Source organism: Anoplophora glabripennis, unplaced genomic scaffold (assembly GCF_000390285.2).
Source record: "Anoplophora glabripennis isolate ALB-LARVAE unplaced genomic scaffold, Agla_2.0 scaffold192, whole genome shotgun sequence".
Taxonomy (NCBI): domain Eukaryota; kingdom Metazoa; phylum Arthropoda; class Insecta; order Coleoptera; family Cerambycidae; genus Anoplophora; species Anoplophora glabripennis.
Genome location: NW_019416579.1, coordinates 466316 through 488580, shown reverse-complemented (window position 1 = coordinate 488580; position 22265 = coordinate 466316). Strand labels below are relative to the sequence as shown.

General features: G+C 31.1%; 3 protein-coding genes across 8 annotated transcripts in view; 1 reads left to right on the top strand and 2 right to left on the bottom strand.

Annotated features, from left to right (window-relative positions):
• Positions 1 to 2670: 2670 nt before the first annotated feature.
• Positions 2671 to 14864, bottom strand: LOC108906495 (WD repeat-containing protein 5). 2 transcript variants are annotated; one of them, XM_018709776.2, is made up of 7 exons: positions 14751 to 14864; positions 14461 to 14602; positions 13628 to 13724; positions 13364 to 13480; positions 9286 to 9562; positions 8882 to 9201; positions 2671 to 3365 (listed from the first exon to the last, which is right to left on the bottom strand). In XM_018709776.2, the coding sequence occupies exons 2-7, from the start codon at positions 14578 to 14580 to the stop codon at positions 3265 to 3267; spliced, it is 1032 nt and encodes a 343-aa protein (XP_018565292.1). In that variant the 5' UTR covers positions 14581 to 14602; positions 14751 to 14864; the 3' UTR covers positions 2671 to 3264. The 2 variants fall into 2 exon arrangements, with proteins under 2 accessions (XP_018565292.1, XP_018565291.1); XM_018709775.2 differs by having other exon boundaries at positions 14461 to 14595.
• A 3530-nt stretch (positions 14865 to 18394) lies between these two features.
• LOC108906492 (uncharacterized protein C1orf131 homolog) lies at positions 18395 to 19353 on the top strand. Of its 3 annotated transcripts, none has more exons than XM_018709768.2 (3): positions 18395 to 18470; positions 18598 to 18884; positions 19033 to 19353. In XM_018709768.2, the coding sequence occupies exons 1-3, from the start codon at positions 18466 to 18468 to the stop codon at positions 19242 to 19244; spliced, it is 504 nt and encodes a 167-aa protein (XP_018565284.1). In that variant the 5' UTR covers positions 18395 to 18465; the 3' UTR covers positions 19245 to 19353. The 3 variants fall into 3 exon arrangements, with proteins under 3 accessions (XP_018565284.1, XP_018565285.1, XP_018565286.1); XM_018709769.2 differs by having other exon boundaries at positions 18433 to 18479; XM_018709770.2 differs by lacking the exon at positions 18395 to 18470 and adding an exon at positions 18499 to 18516.
• A 743-nt stretch (positions 19354 to 20096) lies between these two features.
• The window catches only part of LOC108906494 (b(0,+)-type amino acid transporter 1), a 142453-nt gene continuing 140284 nt past the window's right edge, over positions 20097 to 22265 (bottom strand). For 2 of the 3 annotated variants that reach the window (XM_018709773.1, XM_018709774.1), the window contains exon 10: positions 20988 to 21080. In XM_018709773.1, coding sequence (XP_018565289.1) covers positions 21016 to 21080 — 65 coding nt within the window. In that variant the 3' untranslated portion in view covers positions 20988 to 21015. Of the gene's footprint in view, positions 21081 to 22265 lie in introns of all 3 variants that reach the window. The other variant, XM_018709772.2, reaches the window with a different exon arrangement.

Sequence of the window (22265 nt, the reverse complement as noted above, 5' to 3'; positions counted from 1 at the left end):
TACTGGGACTTTTGGAACTAGACTCACATTTGACCTTGAAGGTCATTTTCAAAATCATGGTTAAGACCATATTTATTATTTGGACGTAAAATTTCCTACTATTTCCAAATCCGCAATAAAAAATAGGGGTTCCCATTTAAAAATCGTAACTTGACCTTCAAATGACCTTGAAGGTCAAAGTCAAGGTCAAATCCAAGGTCACCATCAGATAGCCAGGGGAAAAATCCTTGCACTTTTGTCTGAAACATTTTTTCCCAAATTGCATTCTTTGAAAGTTTTTCTGCCGTAACGGGACTTTTAGATAACCCTGTATAAACAAACTTCACAGTCACAACAAAATATAAAACTGCATTTTTTGGTTAAGTAAATAATAAATATAAATAAAAAATAACATAATAACAGAAACAAAAAAATATTAAGTACATAAGTACTTATTTGTAAAAAGAAAATCTACTAATAATCCAGAATTCAGGTGATTCAGAAGTTATCCAAAAAAAATTTTAGAATGATACGAGACTTACAAATACAATTTTGTAAAAAATCAAAGAGGGCAGTTCGAAAATGATTTAAAAATACACTTCTGCACGGCACTGGAATCTGGTCCACTGTAAAACCTAATTTTAAGCAAGGCAAAGCAAGCAGTTGGCGACCGGTGGTAAAGTGTAATAAAAAAACGAACAAAAAATTGAAAGAATTTCTTTCCCAATAAATCAAATTTTATAACACCTATTTTATATCAGCAAATTCAACTGCTTTTGCCGCTATTGTTATTATTAATTGATAAAATTAATTTGTGGTTTTAGTTAATAAAATAATTTGACACACCTGATGTTACAACTGTTAAAAATTTTGTCCACCGATGTGTAAACACATTTGGGCCCGTCTTACCCAGTCTCTACATACTAACACAAATGTTGTCTTGCTTCACCATTTTGGTACTTGAAGAACTAATGTAAACACTATCTCAAAAACGTAAATACTAACATCGGGTTTCAGTATTCGGAATCGCCTGAGGCTACATGGAGAGACACAGCCTACAACGCGAATGATGCTAGACTACAGTAGTCCAGCGATGTAAAGGTTGAAAATCCTACAATTTCAATATAAGGATTTTACAAAAATTCCCAGAATGTTTTTGCAAAAATATTTTTTTAATTTTTGTTTAACTCCTTTCCATACGCCCCTAGCAGCTTGCGCCCATAGGCGTGTGCCTACTCTGGCTATACCTTGTTACGGCGCTGCTGGCAATGGACAATACTTTCAGTGGCAAGTTTTTTTTATTTATTTTTTTTTAAAACAAAGCATTAATTTTCACGAAACAGCGAGAATTTATTCAACATCACAGTACTTTTATGGCAAGTACATGTTTGGTATAAAAGGGCAAAAAATATTACTTTACTTCATTAAGTTTATTTAAAAAAATAATACAATTTGTACTGAAAATTAGAATCAACAGTCTACAAATTTATAAATATTCTCAGTGTGTGCAATGAAATATTTTTAAATATGTACAAACATGTACAAATTTTGTTACAAGATTACTATGGGAGACTTCATATAATTTTACGTAATATACAAAGAACAAATTATTTACTTCACAATTTACAAATACAGTTTAGTTTTCATATTTTAACCAATAAACTATTTCAAAAATAATAATTTTAAAGGTTTGTCCCTCCCACTACATAAAATACTAAAGGTGATAATTTAGAATTAAGTTGCAATATAAAAGTATGTCGGTAAATTAAGCTCAAAAACATATTACAATAATGCCTAAATAATTGCACACTTTAAATTATATCTTTAAAACAAAACTGATATAAATATACTAGTTTTGAACTTTTAAGATGACATACATTGTATAGCAAAAGTACTGGAATGGCAGAATAACTCAGCAGGAGAGCATTTTAGAGAAAAATGTTAAATACAAAAGTTTCAGGATTTCTCCCTGGCTATCCGATGGTGACCTTGACCTTGAAGATCATTTCAAGGTCAAATGTGATTTTTCAAATGGGACCCTATACTTTTACCCCAGAAATGAAGAGCGGAAAATTTTACGTTCAGATATGACCTTGAGTGTCAAGGTCACCATCGGATAGCCAGGGAGAAATCTTGAAACTTTTGTATGTAACATATTTCTCTAAAATGCTCTCCCGCCGAGTCATTCTGCTATTCCTGTACTTTTGTTAGTTTGACCTTGTGGGGGGGCCAAGGTCAAAAGGGAGGTGTCACTCAAGGTCATATCTGAACGTAAACTTTTCCGCTCTTCATTTCTGGTGTCAAAAGTATAGTCCCATTTGAAAAATCATATTTGACCTTGAAATGATCTTCAAGGTCAAGATCGGATAGCCAGGGAGAAATCCTGAAACTTTTAACATTTTTCTCTAAAATGCTCTCCCGCCGAGTTATTCTGCCGTTCCGGTACTTTTGCTACACCCTGTATAATTATAACAAAATCTCCCGCTACAACTCTAGCAAAGACTAATACTATTTTTGTCACGCTTTCACGCTGTAACAGAAAATGAGCCTCTTTTTAAGCAGTGACAAAAATTAATAAACATATTTTAAATAGTGAAACTACTTTTTCTAAAGTAGATAACCAACAAAAAAATTTAATGAATAAATTACAGTGCAAAAATCTAATAAATAAAATTATTTTAATAGTTAGTAGATCTTTGATTTAAAAAATTTAATTGCAAAGATAATGTACAAAATCCAAAAAATAAATTTAATAGAAATATGTACGTTCATTTCTTCTTATAACAGTGCAATGCTTTAATTTCCATTAAATCTACCCTCTGCAAGAATTGGCACAATATGCATGACATATTACAACAAAAAAATGTATAAAATTTTATTTAAAAGCATTATTACTAAACATGGCTAAAAAAAACTTCCCTTGAAACAGAAACGTGCTATCTATTAAAAACTAAAATCCATAAATGTTCTTTAAAACAAAGACCCACTACAATGTTTCACTAAACGCTTAAATAACAATTAAAGAAATAATATTTATTATAAATACACAGCAAAACAGTAGTTCCTTATATCTGAGATGAATAACTGGAAACAATTATTCGTCATATGTATTCAAAAATATATCTTATATGTAGTAAAATTTTGCTGTACAAATGAACGAGTCTATAAATTATTAAGCGGGAAAACCTAAAAAGTTACAAACTTACCTACAAAATACTTTTAACTTTATATCTCTGCATCAAATTTACAATATCAAAATGTACAAAAGTGACAAGAAAATTAAATCTAAGTATCACTTTTCCATAGTTTTATAGTTTTGTCATTTTCTAGCGCTGCCGATGCAATTATGTTTTCTGTTGGATGGCAGGTCGTGCAAAGAACTACATCTGCAAAGGAAAGAATCAAACTGAATTTGCACTAAACTTATAACTAGATTTCCACTACTTATATACCATATACAGGGTAATTAAAAAAACCGCTGACAAACTTCCAGGGTACTTAACACATGAAAAATTAAGACGAAAAGTCTTGATAAACATAGTAAAATGTAAAATTAAACATTGTCTGCAATAATTCCAAAATGCCTGAACATTTCTATTTCAAATTTGCTAGGCGTAGTTAGCACCTTAAGGAGGTTCGATACATCTCTTGCGGGGCAAGCGGTGCGAGAGGAATGCCTATGCTTATACACGGTAGTTTCGTTGTAGTACCAACTTCACATAAACTAATTTGAGCGAACTAAATATAATATATACAAACAAAATTTATACAACACATTTTAGCTTGTATATATTTTTCATGTTTAATGCACGGCAATTAACTTTTTATTTGAATAAAAGTGTCTATTTATTCACTGAGCTTGTAAAATGATGGATGAAATCTGGCAACATTGCCATGGCGCGGTGGTAAAAGTTGGGTCAACTGTCATTACTGTCAACTGTGCTTTGCACGTATTCGGTAAACATTAATGAACATCCAAGATACAAAGGAAAAGCAGTATAAAAGGCGTATGAAACAGATACAATGTGAATTGATGAGAAAAAAGTAAAATGTGCAAACCGAGAATACATATGATAACTATCAAGAAACTCAGTGTATGATAGTGAGATGTTGCCTTGTCAAATTTAAGATTATGACAGAACATCTATACTGTTCATTTTGCAAAGACATCCTTTCAATTTTTGTTTCAAATCGTTATTATATTGCATTAGATCACGAAAAATTTATTTAATATTAATTATTGCTACCTATGTTTTCGACTGGAATAATTTTATAGTCTATAATCGAGCTATTCAAATATAGCGCGTCAGTCGAAGTGTTACATATAGCATACAGTGTAGCCATATTTCCATTCGTTGGATCAGATGTTTGTTCAAATTTGTCAAAATGTTATCTATTCTGGAATCTGGAATTGTGGGGAGGGTAGCAAAGTTACAGCACTTAGGCCCCATTGGGCCCCTTGTACATCCTCCCATTAGAGAGATCAATCCACCTGAGCCGACAACCAGCCTACTACAGTAAAAAAGGTGGTAACGTTGCTCAGGGGGGTCTCTCTAATATAGGCCATTGAAGGCCAGCGTTCTCCCAACATGGACTCTCTTATTGACGAGACGGCAGTGCATTTACATAGTAAATGCAACACCGTCTCGTCTTCCTGTTCACAGCCCCTACAAAGAGGTGTTTCACACTTCCCCATATTGTAAAGGTGTTTCCTTAGCCAACAGTGTCCAGCTTGAATACCTGTCACCATGCGAAGATTTGACTTAGACATAGCCAGGTATTTTTTGGCTGTGTTTTTGCTAGGATACACTAAGAACTCCTTAGCAAAGTGACAGCTGATTGTTTCATCCCACCGTTTCATAAATTCTTTGTGGGTGCCTTCCTTGATAATTCCAACAAGTGCCGACAACGGAAGCACACTGGAGGGGGCGGGTCCAAAAATGTTGAGGCCCGATGCGCTCCTGGCTAGCTTGTCAGCTACTTCACTATTTTCAATAACAATATCAATTACGAATATTCATTTGGAGAGATGACAGATATGCATCTATGTTATGGGATAGCGAATTTCGTTTCCCGTGATGCATTTAGGCGGTACAGAGAAATGTTTCCTGCACGAAGAACACCAAATCGGCAAATGTTTGATAATATCGCTAGAAGATTAATAGAAACGGGTAAATTAAAAGCAACAAAAATTAATATTGGACAACGGCGTTATGCTTGAACTCCGGAATCTGAGGAAATGGTCTCGACAGCAATAGAAAATAATAATATGTTAAGTATCACAGTCATCTGTTTGGAGAACACTTCGCGAACAACAATTGCACCCTTATCATTTTCAATGTGTTCAACATTTACTACCTCAAGATTACCCACCAAGACTAGAGTGGTCATGATGGCTGCTTGGCAGACTTGCAGAGAATCCCAATTTCTTCGCGAATATCTTTTTCACAGATGGAGCATTGTTTACGAGACGAGGAATAATTAACTTCCGCAATAATCATTTCATGGAGCGGCAATAATCCTCATGTCATTTGAATAACAAATTTTCAGCACGAGTTTTCAATTAACGTTCATGCGGGCATTATTGGCGACACACGCATTGGTCCTTTTAGGCTACCAAATAGACTAGATGGCCAGTCTTACCTTAATGTTTTAATGAATTATTTGAACAGCTTGTTAGATGAAGTACCACTGGATGTGCGGAGGAGCCTTGGGTTCCATGACGGTGCTCCGGCACATTTCGCTCAACAAGTAAGAGATTATTTAAATATGACATACCCTAGATGGTGAATCCAATGACCTGCCTGTTCACCAGACTTAAATCCTCTGGATTTCCACACTTGAGATCATGTTAAAAAGCTGATTTAAATAACTCCAGTAAATTCGATTGATGAATTATGGCAACGAATTCAACAAGCTTTTCAAACAATTCGTAATACGCCCGGGATTTTTTAAAGAATAAGAACATCCTTATCTCGGAGAGTAGAAACATATATGGAATCACAAGGTGGTCACTTCCAGCACCTACTCTGATATTTTACATTATTTCCAGTTGCACAATTTTTATCATTACGTTTTCACCCTTAAATTTGTTGTTTATTGTTTACGTTATTCCATTCTGACAAAATTAGTTGAATCCCAAATTACTCAAAAACTGTAGCTTTAATCAAAATTTTGCAAGAGACCAATTTGATTGACAATTGAACACTTTACACAAAAATAGTGACCGTTTGACAAAATTAGCAGTGGCGTAGAAAATATTTTTAAAAAAGGGTCACGTTGACGCCGTCTCTACGACACTGCTGCTCATAAAATTTTGAGCAATACATCAAACATTGATCTTAAGGTGCTAACTATGCATAGCAAATTTGAAATAGATATATTGAGGCATTTTGGAATTATTGCAGACAATGTTTAATTTTACAGAAACTTTGATGCCCTGTATCTCGTTAAGGAGGCATTTGTGACCCTATGTTTATTTAGACTTTTCGTCTTAATTTTTCATATATTACCTACTAGTGATGTGAGTGAAAATATATAACAAACTGATATATATCAATTTTTGATACATATCAGCTATTATATTTGCTGATATATATCAATTTTCCCGCCATTTCATGAATAAAGCCAAATTTCAAACATAACCTTACATTTTAAAACTAAAAACTTGTGGTGTGGTAGGCTTGATTTGGACTGTAGTAGCTCTTGGGTACCTGGAATATCTCCGTCAAAAATGAATATAAAAATCTGAAATTTTAGGGGTGTACTATAGATGGGAAGAACTAAGAGCGCACGTAATTTCAAGTCACCCCTTCCACCCTAGGGGGTGACGGGTGGTTTTTTTAGATGTACCCTACTCATTTTGCGAGTTTCGGATTCTATCCGTAAAACTACCCCCGAAAGCGCGTTCTTGCCGAATTCGCACAAAAACTAAACCACCACCCTCGTATGGATTTTGTCGTTTTTTCGATGAGCATTTTTCTCCTTCAAAAATAAATATAGAAATCTGAAATTTTAGGGGTGTACTATAAGTGGGGAGACCTAAGAGCGAACCTGATTTCAACTGGCCCTTTCCACCTTAGTAGGTGCAGAGGGGGTGAAGGGTGGTCTTTTAGACGTACCCCCAAGAACGCGTTTCTGGGGGTAGTTTTACGCGTACAATCCGAAAATCGCAAAATAAATAGGGTACGTCTAAAAAAAACCTTCACCCCACCCCCTAGGGTGGAAGGGGTGAGTTGAAATTACGTGCGCTCTTAGGTCTCCCCATTTATAGTACACCCCTAAATTTTCAGATTTTTAAGTACTACTTTAAAGCAGTTTCTTTATTATCATAAGTTTTTGATAATTTTTATTTCAATTTTTATCTTTAATTTTTTTTAAGTACGTATTGTGATATACAAAGACTAAATTTTCTTGTTCTAGAAATTTCCCATTTTTTATTTCTGGGTTGATAAAACTAAATTCCTAATAAACAGCGTACTTGCTTATAAACAGTCAGTAGCACGCAACAAAAATTAGAAGTCAGTATGATAAAAAAAATATAAAATTCCAATCTAAATATGAAAAAAAAAATAACGATCACTTGATAACTTTTCTTAAAGTTCATATATATGGCATGTATTTGGTGTCAAATTAATCAGCAAGGCATTAGCAATATAAAAAAACTAATTTGAATATAGTTTTTTTAAACAAAATTCATCTGATATATATAATGATATATATTTTGATATATATCACCCAAAACTAAATAGCATGCTATTTTACATCACTATTACCTACCCTAGAAGTCTGTCAACGGTTTTTTGAATCACCCTGTATACAGTAGGGTTATAAATAGAACAAACCAAAACCAGAATTTTGAGAATATAGCTTTTGGGATAAGTGATTTAAATGATGCTTTTAGTATGTGAAGAATATAGGAAAAATACTTTTTTTAATTGACCGGAAACATAACTCAAAAAGTTTTCAACGAATCGACATAAAATTTTACGAAGGTTCACAATAACGTAATTCAGGAAAGGGAGTAGGCAGTTTTTGGATTGATTAAAAATTTTCATTGTTATTAACAATTTAATGCAAAATTTCTCATCTTTTTCTGATACTTTTTTTTTAATGTTTACTAAACCGGCATCATATTTTGGAGCATTTCTTTCAACCTATCGACACAAGCCATTTTTTAAGCATTTGCCAAATTATGTGGGATCCAACGCGAATAATTTTTTTTTGACAGCCAAATGTGCCTGCAATATTGAATGTATCCTGGTCCCACTAATGCCCAAAGATGCCTCAATCTCACGAAAAATGTCACATGACGATTGACGATATTGCAATATCAGTTCACGCACAAACTCCATGTTTTCTGGAACCAGAACTGATTTTGGACGATCTTCATGAAATACGTCAGTGAGCAAATCACGGGTACGATTGAGTACCCTATACCACCCATATACAGTGGTTTTTGACTGCTTCATTGCCAAAAGTTGAATTAAATTCGTCGATGCACTCTTGTTGAGATAATTCCACATCAAAAGTTGTAAAAAATAATTGCATGGAAATATTCATGACTTAATTCCATTTTTTAGCCGAGATAAACTTTTCAAGTCACTGTAAACAATGCAAATAGTACCTGTACACCAGAACGTAAGTATACCGTCAAAAAGTTCAACTTTATGATAGGGATGTCGGTTGTCAGATGGCAGCACCACTCAGGATCGTATAAAGGAATGTTAATTTAAAAGAGGACCAAGTTTATCATTTATTAGAAGTAAAAGGGTTTTTTCCTATTTTGTTCTAATTTCTCAAAAGAGCCAAATAAACAATCATTCCCCATTGAATTAAAAAAAAACTAAATAAAGACTACTCAAAAATGCATTATGTATACCTTTTATGCTATAAATATTACCTGTATGTCCTTGTAACTTTTGCACTATTTCTTTTGTCTGCAAATTCCAGATATACACCATGTTATCCTCGGAACCACTAACTATCCACTTTCCTCCAGTAACAGAAAAATTCGCGAAGATGCAGTATTTTTCATTTTTATGACCAGAATAAGTTTTCAGACATTTGCCTTTGGCGTAATCCCACAACTTCAGTGTATTATCTAAGGTAGCAGCCAAAATATACTTTCCGTTTGGTGAAAATTTTACAAAAGACACTGGCGGATTGTCATCATCTATGAGGGTTTTTAGGCATTGGCCCGATGCTGTGTCCCAAATACGACTAAAAAGTACAGTGAAAAATGGTTATTTTAGTATATCAAAAGATTTCTTATATCTTTCAACAAACATTGCAAAAGTATCTCACCAAAGACCATCATAACTGCTACTAACAATGAGGGACCCATCACGATTGAAATGAACGGCACTAACAGGATCTGAATGTGCTGGCAGAGTTTTAAGACACTTGCCTGTTCGCACATCCCATATCCTTACTGACTCATCAAATGATCCTGACACGATTAGATTGGACTGGGGGTTAAAATTACAACAAAAAACATAGTTACTGTGCCCCTTAAGTGTTTTTAAACATTTCCCAGAGGACAATTCCCAAATCTTCAATGTTTTGTCATCACTAGCTGAAACTGTAATGGAAACAAAGTCTAGATTTGTATATAAAAGATTAATAATCACTATAATTTATACACTCCAGGTCTTTACCTTATTGCCCCATAACATAGCGAAAAATACTTTTGCAGAAGTACAATTTTAAACACAAAAATATCTGTTGCGAAAAACCCGACATATATTTACCTATTACTATACCCTCAAGATTAAAATACATTTCTAATAGTGATTAGCTGGAACTTGATTCAAAATTAAACGGAAAGGTAGCGTAAATCTTCTTCATTTTTCAGGTATGGAAGAAACAATGATTTACAAATTTGATTTTGACTCAAAAGAATTATAACAGTTTTGCTGGTGTTGCAGAAAACTTTAAACTCTAACTTTTTATACGAAATAGGAAGAAAAGTATTAAATAAATATGCATCTTTTTACATGATACACCAGAAACTTTGAAATGTATTAATAAAAAAATTTTATGGCCTTGTCCTGCCCTTGCCATTCCTATTTTCATCAATACACTATTTCTGCCAAAATTCTGAGCTTTTATTGGCATCTTACAAAATATGTGCAACTTTTCTTTCACATTTTTTACATACACATCTGGAATATTTCTTAAAACAGAAAATCTACCAATTCCCTAGTTGTCTAAGCCACCTCATTTCACATAAATATATCATTAAAAATATGTTAAATGCACTGAAAAGAAAACGCCATCCGTGAAAATAACAAATCGACATGACAATCCAATGTTTAAATAAAAATTATGCATTAGTCACCAAATGCAAAAGTTCCTTACAGCAATTTTCAGTATAATTTAAATACTGTAATATTTTTTTGCATATAATAGATTCATCAAATTTTTCAACAATCATAAATAAATGTTTACAAGCCACGTGACTGTCGCGCTTATGCAACTAACAACACACTGTTAGTACTGCAAACTGAAAATCCCTAAATCTTAGCGTCACCAATATTATTGATTCGTTTACAATAACCAAAGACAAACCATTACGTCTACGCTCAAGATAATGCGATTCCTGATTGATTGAATAGAATCTCGTGAAAAATTACACCAATCACCAGCTGGTGAAACAGAATGTTGCGTTTTAATGTAATCTTTATCTCATTGTTTTAATTTTAAAGAAATTTAATTGCCAAAGTGAAGGAAATAAAATTACTGTTCCAAACAAAATTACTGGTCACGTGATTTGTAATCATTTATAAACTAAAACCGCTGTATCTTTTCCATTGGAAATTTTAATACTGGTGTCACTGGATATGAAAATATGCCAAAAAATCTATATTTCAACGCTTAGAAAATATAGATAACAGATAGTACCGAGACGCCATCAAAACAACTGTCAAATTTTTAATCTGTCAGTTCTGTTTTTAAGGACGTAAGAGTATGCCTATGTTTATACACGGGAGTCTTGTTGCAGTAGCAATTAATAAATTAATTTCAGCGAACTAAGTATGCTATTTAGAATGAAATTTATACAACACATATTAGCTTGCATATTTTTTTCGTGTTTAATACACGTCAGTTCACTTTTTATTTGAATAAAAGCGTCTATTTATTCATTACGAACTTGTAAAATTATGGATGAAATCTGGCAACATTGCCATGGCGTGGTGGTAAAAGTTGGGTCAACTGTCATTACTGTCAACTTTGCGTGAATTCCGTAAACATGAATGAACAACCAAGGTACAAAGGAAAAGTAATGACTGAAAAGTATAAAATGAGTGTAAAACAGAATGTGGATTGATGAGAAAAAAATAAAATGTGCAAACCGAGAATCCATATGATAACTATCAAGAAGTTCAATGTATGATAGTGAGACTTCGACTTGTCAAATTGAAGATTATGACATAACAACTAAACTGTTCGTTTTGCAAAGAGATCCTTTCAATTTTTGTTTCAAATTGCTAGTATATTGCTTTAGATCACGAAAAATTTATTTAATATTAATTATTACTACATATATTTTCGACTGGAATAATTTTATAATCTATAATTGAGCTATTCAAATATAACGCATCAGTCCAAGCATTAAATACAGCGTACAGTGTTGCCATATTTCCTTTCATTGGATCAGATGTTTGTTCAAATTTGTCAAAACGTTATCTATTCACTCCATTATCTCAATAATTACATTGTAAGTGCATATTTTTATTGTTTTAAAATGTTTAGTAATATTTAATTCTTTAATTACAATTCTATTTTCCCGATCCTAACCATTTTTAAGAGCAATATTTGAATATTCACGTTTGATTAAAGTTTTTTCCCAACTCCCATAAGAGCCTGTGTAAAAGAGCATAATTTTTAAATTCATTTTTCAAAAAAACTACGTTGTCAATCGATCTGATATTTTTACACAAGTCAGTTTGCATATTTATTAACAGATTTCAATTGCTTTGAAAACATTCTTACCATTTTTCTTTTGGTATCGAACCTCCTTAAATGCGCTAGTCAAACTATAGTCTAAAATTAATACCAACAAACGTCCTCCATTTTCTTCCACTCTAACATACATAAAATATTGGAATGGTTGTCTGTGATAGATTGAGACTATGAAGACATTTATACCATCATTGTATCTCTTTTTAGCGCGTTTAATAATGAATACACATCTGCAACGACTGTCTTTGATATTAGGACACAAGCGTGACGTAATGGCAATCTTAAAACGGTTCTACTATTAAGGCTCTGTAAAAGTTGTGTTACAGATATCTATAGAATATTGGTTATGGTTATCAAAATTTAAAATTTAATGGTTACGGTTTACAATAAACAAGAAAGTTGTTGGCCGAAATTTTGAAAATAATTATTCAGTACTAGACAGATAGGACATGTTACTTTATTTAAAGCATATTTGTACAAAATGAGACTAAAAGATTTTTGTCTCATTCTATACAAAATTCCCCCATGTGCACTTCTTCAGTACGTTGGCATAAATTATTACTTTTCACATGGATAGCGGTTCTCAAAAAGTACAAGTAAAAAGGCGAATGATAAGACAATTAATATCTCGATAAATATTTATAATTTTGAAAAAATAACTTTCTCTGGAGCAATTTGCATATATATATATATATATATATGTGTGTCAGTCAATTTAACAAAGAAGACTGTTTATTCAGTTCAAGNTTTATATACATATTTAAGGTTCACTCTGTATAAACAATTATATACTTTTCTTCTAAATAGGATATTTTAAACATGTAGCTCAAAACATCTTGAAGGTCGTTTAGGAATGTAGGTCCTGAATTGGCTTCTGTTATTTACAACATGTACAATTTACTTTCGAACCTTAATATTCATAAATCAAATAATTTGCATTTGTAAGTTTTTCTTTTTTTAACAAATTAATAAAATCAATTAAAAAATATTTACTTAAATAGGTATTATATTCGCATAGGTAACCAAAATTTATCACTATTATGATTTTTTTTAGACAAATAACACAATTTATACCTTGAACATGTAACATAATCTATACCTTGAAAATTAATATCTAGAGATTTTTATTATATCACTTAAAAACAGATAATCTAAATGGGTATTAGAATCCTTTATTCCACAATAAAAAATTTGCAACTTAAACTAAATATATATATTATTTCTTTAGAAATGCTTTACTTTTGTATCTCAGTCAGTTTAACTAAAGATTACTGTAAACTTGATACATTATAAAAAAATTACTTCTTTATTTGCAACTTTTAATTACTCTCTTAAAACTGTATGATACAAAAAATACATTATCGCTAAAGCCTTTGTATACAACACATTGCCATAAAATAATTTAAAATTATCTTACCTAACAGCCTGCTATCACTTGACCATGCAACATCGCTTATTCCTAGTTTGTGTCCTGATATAGTTTTTTCAAATTTGCCATCATAAGCACCCCATATTTTTATCAACTTATCGGCAGCTAAATAAAAAACATGTATAATTTATGTAAGACAAAAAAGATCAAAGTTAAAAATTAATCTAGTCTTAAATTACATGATGTAAGATCGATGTTAAATGACATAACAGGACAGTAACGATACTCTGAAAATTTCAAATAATTACTTACAGGAACTAGCTAACCATTCACCATTAGGGCTGAATTTTACAGAAGAAACAGCTTTGGTGTGCCCAGCTAAGGTAAATTTAAGAGTATAATTTGGTTTCTGAAAAAAAATCTAATTATGCACTTTACCTTTTTTATAGACACTTAGTTTCAAATAAAAAATATTGCACGATAAGCGTTTAAAAAATTTTTGAACCATTATTTCACATAAAAGGCTTGGAACTTCTTGGGAACTTGGTACTTTATAAATAAAACAACTATTTTTCCATGGAAGTTTTTCTCTTCATCAAGAGCTTTATCAACATTTAATTATTCACATTTACTTTAAATTGTAAATAATCCAAACAACCAGGAACATATGGACATAAATTACCAATTAATGATAATAGATTATTTTTAAATTATTTTTTTCTTTTTAATATCGTTCCTTTTATATATCTCTTAATTTCGTATACTTACCTACTTTAATCTCAGTTAATAACATTAACAATTTATCCCTTATTTATGAAGCATTTTTTGTTGTTCACAATTGAAATAAAAGTAGAAAAATAAATGTTGACAAAGCTTTTGATCAAGTGCTAAACATTCATAGAAAAATAGTTGTTTTATTGACAAAAAACAAGTTCCCAGGAAATTCCAAGTCTTTCGATGATATAGGTAGGTACCTATAATACTACAGATATAATCAATCAACAATAAAACAGCTGCAATTATCATTAAACGTTAAGTAAACGACATCAATTTTTTTTTTTCATTCTTTAAATATGTAATACAAAAATATTGATTTACATAATTTTGAAACAACCGGAAAAATTTATAAGTTTAAAACATCTTACCAAATTACTACTCGATTTATTAGAACCAGTAGTAGGTGTTAAAGAACTAGAATTTTGTGTATTGCTTTGCGATACGCTTCCTGAACCATGAACAGGAGGAGCCCCTCCTACTGGCATCATCTTGGTAATCAAAATCTGAAATAAAGCAACATCTTAATTCAGAAGTATATTACCTTCTGGCGCCACACATTTCCACATTGTTTGGAAGCCAGCAGATAATATGCAGGTAAGATTGCAATACATGTATTTCTCAGTGAATTATAACATAACTAAATCTAAAGGGTACGTACCTCACTAAATGCTGTTAAAAAGCTCAAGCTCAATTATTATATTCTTTAACTATCACTCAGTATAATAGTTTACCAAAACACGCTACCGCGCGAAACCTCCATATTGCTACACGAGTCATGAACAGCAACAGCGTTGCCGTGTCGTATTCTATTTTCCGAATACATTCAAGTCACCAAAATTCTGAACTATGGGGTGTTTAGTTTGCCACCTTAGATATTAACATATAACATAGAATGAAATAATGTGACAAAAATAACCTGTATTAATACTGAATACCCTCTATTAATTATTTTTGTATGAAACCGTTGTTTAATTAAAAATTAAAAAATATATAAAATTAAAACGAATTTGGCGGACAGCTGTGACGTGCTAAATTATAGGTACCTATACCCTAAATGCATCGTCTATTAATAATAAGAATCTCAACATTCTCAACTAAAATCTCAGACTTCTGTCTTTATTATGGTTATTCTGTTTAATTAAATTCATATATTAAATTTGCCCTATAAAATTTTTTTATTTTTAAATTACATTCATAATTCAGTTATAAGAACCCAAAGTAAAATAAAAATTACAAGAAATGAATGATTTTTGTTCCTAAACCCGATTAAGTAGATATCACGTGAAATTGGGGTTTTAAGTTTTGAATGCAAATTAGAATTTTTAATCATTCTTGGAATTATATGTAGCTATTCATGAATTATTTATTCAAAGTAATGCAAAATTTTGTATATTTCAGAAAATTGTGCCCATCTAGCAACACCGATCACGAAACAGAGCTAAATAAACATAAATGAGCAGAAGCAGAAGCAGAACGGAGTCAAGTCAAAGAACTACAAAGAACAAATATAGTTTTTTGACGAGAGAACAGCTAAGGCCGGTGTCCCATGCATCCGAAATCCGATGTACGATATCCGAAAATATTTTAATTCGTACGAATAGGGAGTTTTTGCATAAGGTATTTACGAATACGATAAACGTTAAAAACACGTGACTGAATACCGTATTGACAAATAGCGTGTACTGAATGCTTCCAGTTTTTGCATATCGTGTCGTTTATTCGCGATGGTGTAGCGTGTCCTAACCTCAATTCTGACGGTTATGCTTTCATTTGATACTCTTGCGGTAAAAGGCAATCGGCAAGTGAAAGAAAAATGGATGGATTATTATTCGTACACAAAATTACTATCCTTAATGCACGGTAAACTAATACCGTAATCTGGGTTGGATATCGGAATACCGTAACGATAAACGCCAACGGTAACTGTCGCACATGCGCAATGCCCTCTCACGTTACTTTACCGTTTACGGTATTCTTAAAACCGATATGCAAAAACTCCCTATTGATAATATTATAATTCACATGCATCCGAAATTAATCTCATAGAAATCAAGTATAGAACCATGGAATTTATTACAAGATGAAGGTGAAACATTTTCAAATGACAACCATAGGTATATATTATAGAAAATATACGTAATATTATATTTTCTACATTCGACATTATAATATAACATTTATTTGACTGTAAATATATCAAACAACAATCGTAGTATGTTAAAAACTTAAAAAGTGAGGTTAAAAAACACGATTACGGATAAAAGTTAAAATTATTTCTACTTTTTCCGACGTCGTATGAATTTTAAAAATTTCGGATGAAAATGAGCGGTAAAAATTTGAATGTATATTAACCAATACGAACACTTTCGGACCTTCGTATCGTCGGAATTCGGATGCATGGGACACCGGCCTAACGCGGTTAACCATTAGTTCACTGCGGTTTGAGCATATATTTAATGGTATTATATTTGTTTAAATATGTAGAATGTATAGAATATTTACACAATATCTATACTATATTGTAGGTTTTCATAAGAAAATTCTTCAAAAATGACGATGCAGAAAATATGTCGACTCGTGTTTTTGAGACGCCACTAATTATTTATAAGATTTTGCAACGATGCCAACATAATATAACTAGTTACTTACTAAAATTAGTTTAAATGTAGGCGGCAATTGTGTCTTGGGAATAATATTTAAAATAGTCTGTAGTTCTAATGAGAAACGGTAATAGTAAACTAATAAAATAAATGTATAACTAGCAACAGCCAATGACAAAAGATTAAGAAAGATTTTAAAACCAATAAAAGTCATCTGCTAACTTAACTTTAATGTCACATTGCAATAAAACATTTTGAAGATATCCAAAAAAATTCTCAAGTGGATGAGATATAGATAACTAACATATACACCGTTATATTTTAAATGGTCACTGGTTATTGCTACTCTATGTCTAGACTTCATTATTAAAACTAGTCTACAGAGTGGTTATGTATCTTGCCATTTCATTTAATAAAGAATGTTCATATCCTGTAAAGGTACATCGGGAAGAAGTAGAACATAAAACAAAAAACAAATGTAGATTGTTATCCCATCTGAAGAAATATATGAGGTAGATATATACGAGAGTTTATCATTTTTCTAGTAAAGAATATGAAATCTAGAATAATTTTTAATTTAAAGGGTCATTTGCACCGATAAAATATAAGCTCGTTTTCGTAATAAGCCGCGTATAATTTAAAAATTGTATCGCCGTTCAAAAAATGTTTAACTTTATTCTCTCTTATTTTTAAATAAGTTATATTTATTTTTATTTGCAACTATCTACCTTAAACTTGTATATTTCCATATTCACAATACAGAAAAGAATAAACTTTCAAAACCAAATATCAGAAATTTATATTTATGGTTAAAGTTATATGGTTAATAAGTACAGGTGTTCTTGCTGATTTTGAGAATTTATTCTTACCTCGTAACATTATATCAAGAAAACTTTCTTTCGTAAAATTATTTTTTTTTTAATTTCATGTCGAAGTATATGTTAGGCAAGATTTTTTTCGTGTCAGTACTTAAAATTTTACGAAGAGAACGAAAAATGAAAGATCAAATTTTTTTTTCCTATCCACTAACTGTTGACACACCGTGAGTATACATATTTAACATGTATGTATTTTTTATATTACGATCTATTAATTATGTGAAAATATAATTTTTAACCGTTCAAATGAGAAAAAATCTTCCAATGAGTTATATTTTCTTGTATAAAACGTTATTACAGTTTAAAGTACAATTATTAACCAGACACCACCGCAAATCAATGGATCTCTATACACGATAAACATATGACCTGCATTTATATATTCAAAAGTGTCAATTCGCAAACCAATATATACAGTACAATGGATTTCACCATTTTGGACTCGACTATAGACGACACTAGCGCATTTGTGGTCGGCTCTCCCGGTGGACAACATATTTTGCCGTATGTTAGATGTCTTATTAATACAATATTTCAATCAATGATTACACACAGATACAAACAGCGGTCACCCATTATGATTGATTAATGATAGCAAAAAATGAATACCTAATTAATTATTGAACACAGTTCACATAAGTATCTATGTAGAATTCAGCAATACAAGAAAATCTTCACATCTATCAATTCTCCACTGAAATGAAGAAACTGCACCGAACTGCACTGTTTTTTAATTTGTTTATTATAGAATCCAAAATATTAGCATACCTATTGACGCGTTCCTATTCTAAAACATAGTCCTGTCAGAAGTGGGGGAGTGTATAGCCTGTTGTATTATATGTTTTGTGGTATAGCCCCTGCCCCTTGATCCATTCCCATTGATGTTATATGATGTATGAGGTGAGGAAGGTGAGGTTATGTATTCGGTACAAAAATAGGGAATAGAGTTAGTTAAACCACATTTAGTCCTTTCTTTTCCTACTTTTTGAAACCGAAATATTTTTTTTGAGTTTTATGTTTTTCTTAGAAGACCATATGACCATAATATGGAAGAACAACTGGACACTTTTATACCCACGAGAGGCTCTATGATGCAAAAAAAAGGAAAAATAGATTTCCAAGAAGTTACGTACGAATCTTATAAATCCACGAAGAGAAAGAAAAAACTTAATGGCTCCGAAGAAATTACAAAAAATAAAGAACATGGCGATTTCAATATAAAGAAAGCGAAACATGAGATTATCAAATTTGGTATGTCTGGTTTTGATCCACAGAAGAAAGAAGAAGCTGAAATACAATTGGCGATAAAATTAGGTAACTAGTTAGTTGACTAAAATTTTTCTAAGCATTTATTTCTATTGTTATAAGTTTCTGTCAAAAATTTGGTCTTATTACCTGATTTGGAAATATCTCCTCCATAATAAATAGTAGTTAATTTTGTTTAACTTAATAATTATTTCAGGAGCAAAACCCCCCAAAAATAAATATAAAAACTATAAATTATTGCAAGTTGAGAAGAAAAAAGAAAAGGAAAAAGAAACATCTAGGCAGAACTTTCTACAGTTAGGAAAAAACAATGCAGGAAAATCAACAGCCAAAGGAAAAAGTTTTGATCGAAAACGAAAGAAAGGAAAAGGTGATATTTTAAGTATTTATGGGAAAGTAAAGACCTAAACAAAATTAAACTGGACGGAAGTGTGAGAGGAATGTTTTTTAAAAGATGAGTTGTTTTAGATTAAAATATTTTATATAAATGTCTGATCTTTATAAATATGGAATATTTATATTATATAAGTAAGTTCATTATAAAATATATTTTTTATTGGTTTAACCCTCGGTTTAACCCTTTCACTGCTCCAGACGTATTTATTTGCTAAAAATTTATAGGGCTCAAACTGCTCCAGACAGATTAATTCGCTTGAATAGTTAAATTGGATCAGGCTGCTCAAATATATTCGCAACCATGCACATTAGTGACTCGGTTGTTGCAATTGGTATGGGGAATTTTTGCGGGCGATTGTGACAAATATTTTGAATGGAAGGAGGTACTGGTAATAATGCCAAGATTATTCATCTCTCTTTCAGTTTCTATTTAGTACAGCTGTAGATATACTGTATTTTATTTAAAATAAAATCGTAAAATTGATCGTAAATCATAATTTAACACAACATAATGTAAAACTATAAGTGGTCTAACTGCTCCAGACGTATATGTTCACATGCGATAAACTTTCGCGCACGGCGCGGTAGCTACGTTCAGACGTATTGCGCAGCAAAAGGGTTAATAATGGATTATAAAACACAGAATTTCACAGAACTTTCCATGTTAAAACGAGATGTTTCAAAAAATATATTTCTGAAATTTTTTTTAAAATAGAATATATCTTTTTTTTTAAGACTTCATAATATGTATAAAATACCCATACAAACTGCAAATTATGTTTAGCAGAAGCCTTATTTGAAATATACACAGGATGATAAAACACATGGATATAAATGTAATAGGGATAGAAAAATAAAAAATGGTTAATTTTTCACAATTTTATTCACATATTTGACATTATGCTTTACATTTGGCAACAATGTTTCTCATCTATTTACCTGCTTTAGTTATATAAAGAAAAACAATTTTCAACTTCTAGGTTACCACATTTAATGAAAAAGATTCGTTATTAGAGAGTTTTTTTCTTTTTTGGATATGTATAACATTGGACTACAGGTACCTGCTATTATTATAAAAATCCAGAAATAATTTCAACGATCAGCTACTTGGATTTGATTAATTTAATAATTTCTGTGGTTCTCTCTTGATGTGAATCTTTTAATATAAAATAAAAAAATATAAATCCAGATTAAAATAAATATCAAATAATCAACATGTTTAGGTAAGGAATGACAGCAGCATATATTTACCATAAACATTTTTTACGAATTCTACGACACTATCATGGTTACAAGATTATTATTAACAATATAAAAATAATTTATTAAAAAAGTCAGACTTTTGGTAATAAATGTACACAGTTGGTAAAAAATGCTATGTAAATATAAACTCAGATAAAATTAATTTAAAAATATTATTTGTGTCTAGATAGTATAATTTTAGACTTTCTAAAATTTTTTATAATAGACAATATGTATTAATAATCAGTAACTTATGTTAATATTACTCTATAAATATTGTACCTTAAATTTGTACAATATTTAATTTTATCTGCTTTTATTTTAAATAATTATAGTTATCAGGACACCCACGTTGCACCCCATAGAATGTCCAATATATTCGGAATGATCCGTGCAATTTTTATATTTTCTTACAATTCAAAAATTATAACCATCTACACATGTTTTTTAACAAGCATAACAAAAATATTTAGTGTAGATGGGACTTGTAACCATGATGCAACTAATATTCTATTTGAGCATCAACTAATTTTAATTTGGTTTACTCCAACATTGTCGATGTTGGTGCCACTTCCAATAGCATCTGCAGAAACACTGTCACACCATCTGCAAAGACAAGAAAATTAAATCGGTAACAAAATTAAATATGTATTTATATCAGTTTCTTTTTGTTTTTCATTTATAGGTCAGCATATATTTTAAATCCTTCCTAGTCATAAGGTTCAACAGAGGGGGAAACTGCTGACTAAAATTTGTACATTAAAATACTGACTGTCATAAATAATCAGTCAAGTATTACCCAAGAAATAGAAATAGACTGGGGAAAAGGAGTTGGTGATGCATGTGCACATTGCATATCTGATATAAATAGTTGTTTTAATACCCAAATATTGATAACGCATTACTTGTACACAGTGGCAGCTCTTGACTTCTATACCAGCGAGGGTGGAAAAATTTAGGTACGAAGTACTTATTGAAAAAAAAATCAGATATAAGAAGTTTTATTTTAAATACTACTGAAATATAGGGAAAATATAGGTACTCGGCATTATTTCTTGTCCGAAATAAACTTTTCAGTTACTTTTTCATTAATGTTTAGTATTTCTCGCACAACTGATTTTTCTATAGAAACTAATGCAAGTGCTGTCAGTCTGTCTTTACAGAAACAACACGTAGGTAACAAAATTTTACACCACATAAACAAATTACGTTTAATAAGAAACAAAAGCGGTGAATAGCTATTATTTTGTTACGGGCTGAACTAAACAGTGCCCAAACTGCATAGTAAATATGCGCTATTCCCACTCTTGTCTTTCACTGCAACGTGATGGATCCATGACCACTATAAACACTTTACAAATTTTTATAGATTTAGGGGTGAGCTAAGATGAGTCTAGATATTCAGTGTTTTTCAAATGAATTTTGCAAGTCAAGTTAAAAATTGACTGCACATTACAAATTTAACATTTAATTTTTAATGTGTTTATATTTAAATAAATTTTTTTTGCTATGAATTTTTTTAAACAAGTTTTTGGTAGAGAGAGGTCTATTTGGAATATTTTAATAAAAAAACATTAAAAACTGTAACGAAAATATTGTGCAAATTCTGGAAGTGAATTATATTCTTTGATTTGTATTGTTATTTTTTTATCCTTAAAAGTAACAGTTTTTAACAATTCTTCAGTTTGTATTATTTAAAAAAAGAATACTTATACAGGGTTCGTAGCGGCTGGAAAACCGGGAATACCGGGAAAAGTCAGGGAATTTGTTATTCTTCATAAAAAACAGGGA

Excerpts from the sequence above, each read along its gene's own strand:
- LOC108906495 (XM_018709776.2), bottom strand. The coding sequence starts at position 14,580 with ATGATGCCAGTAGGAGGGGCTCCTCCTGTTCATGGTTCAGGAAGCGTA. Across the intron at positions 9,202-9,285 it reads AGCAGTTATGATGGTCTTTG|TCGTATTTGGGACACAGCAT; the intron begins GTGAGATACTTT and ends TGTACTTTTTAG. Across the intron at positions 3,366-8,881 it reads AAAGTTACAAGGACATACAG|ATGTAGTTCTTTGCACGACC; the intron begins GTAATATTTATA and ends TTTCCTTTGCAG.
- LOC108906492 (XM_018709768.2), top strand. Across the intron at positions 18,885-19,032 it reads ACAATTGGCGATAAAATTAG|GAGCAAAACCCCCCAAAAAT; the intron begins GTAACTAGTTAG and ends TAATTATTTCAG.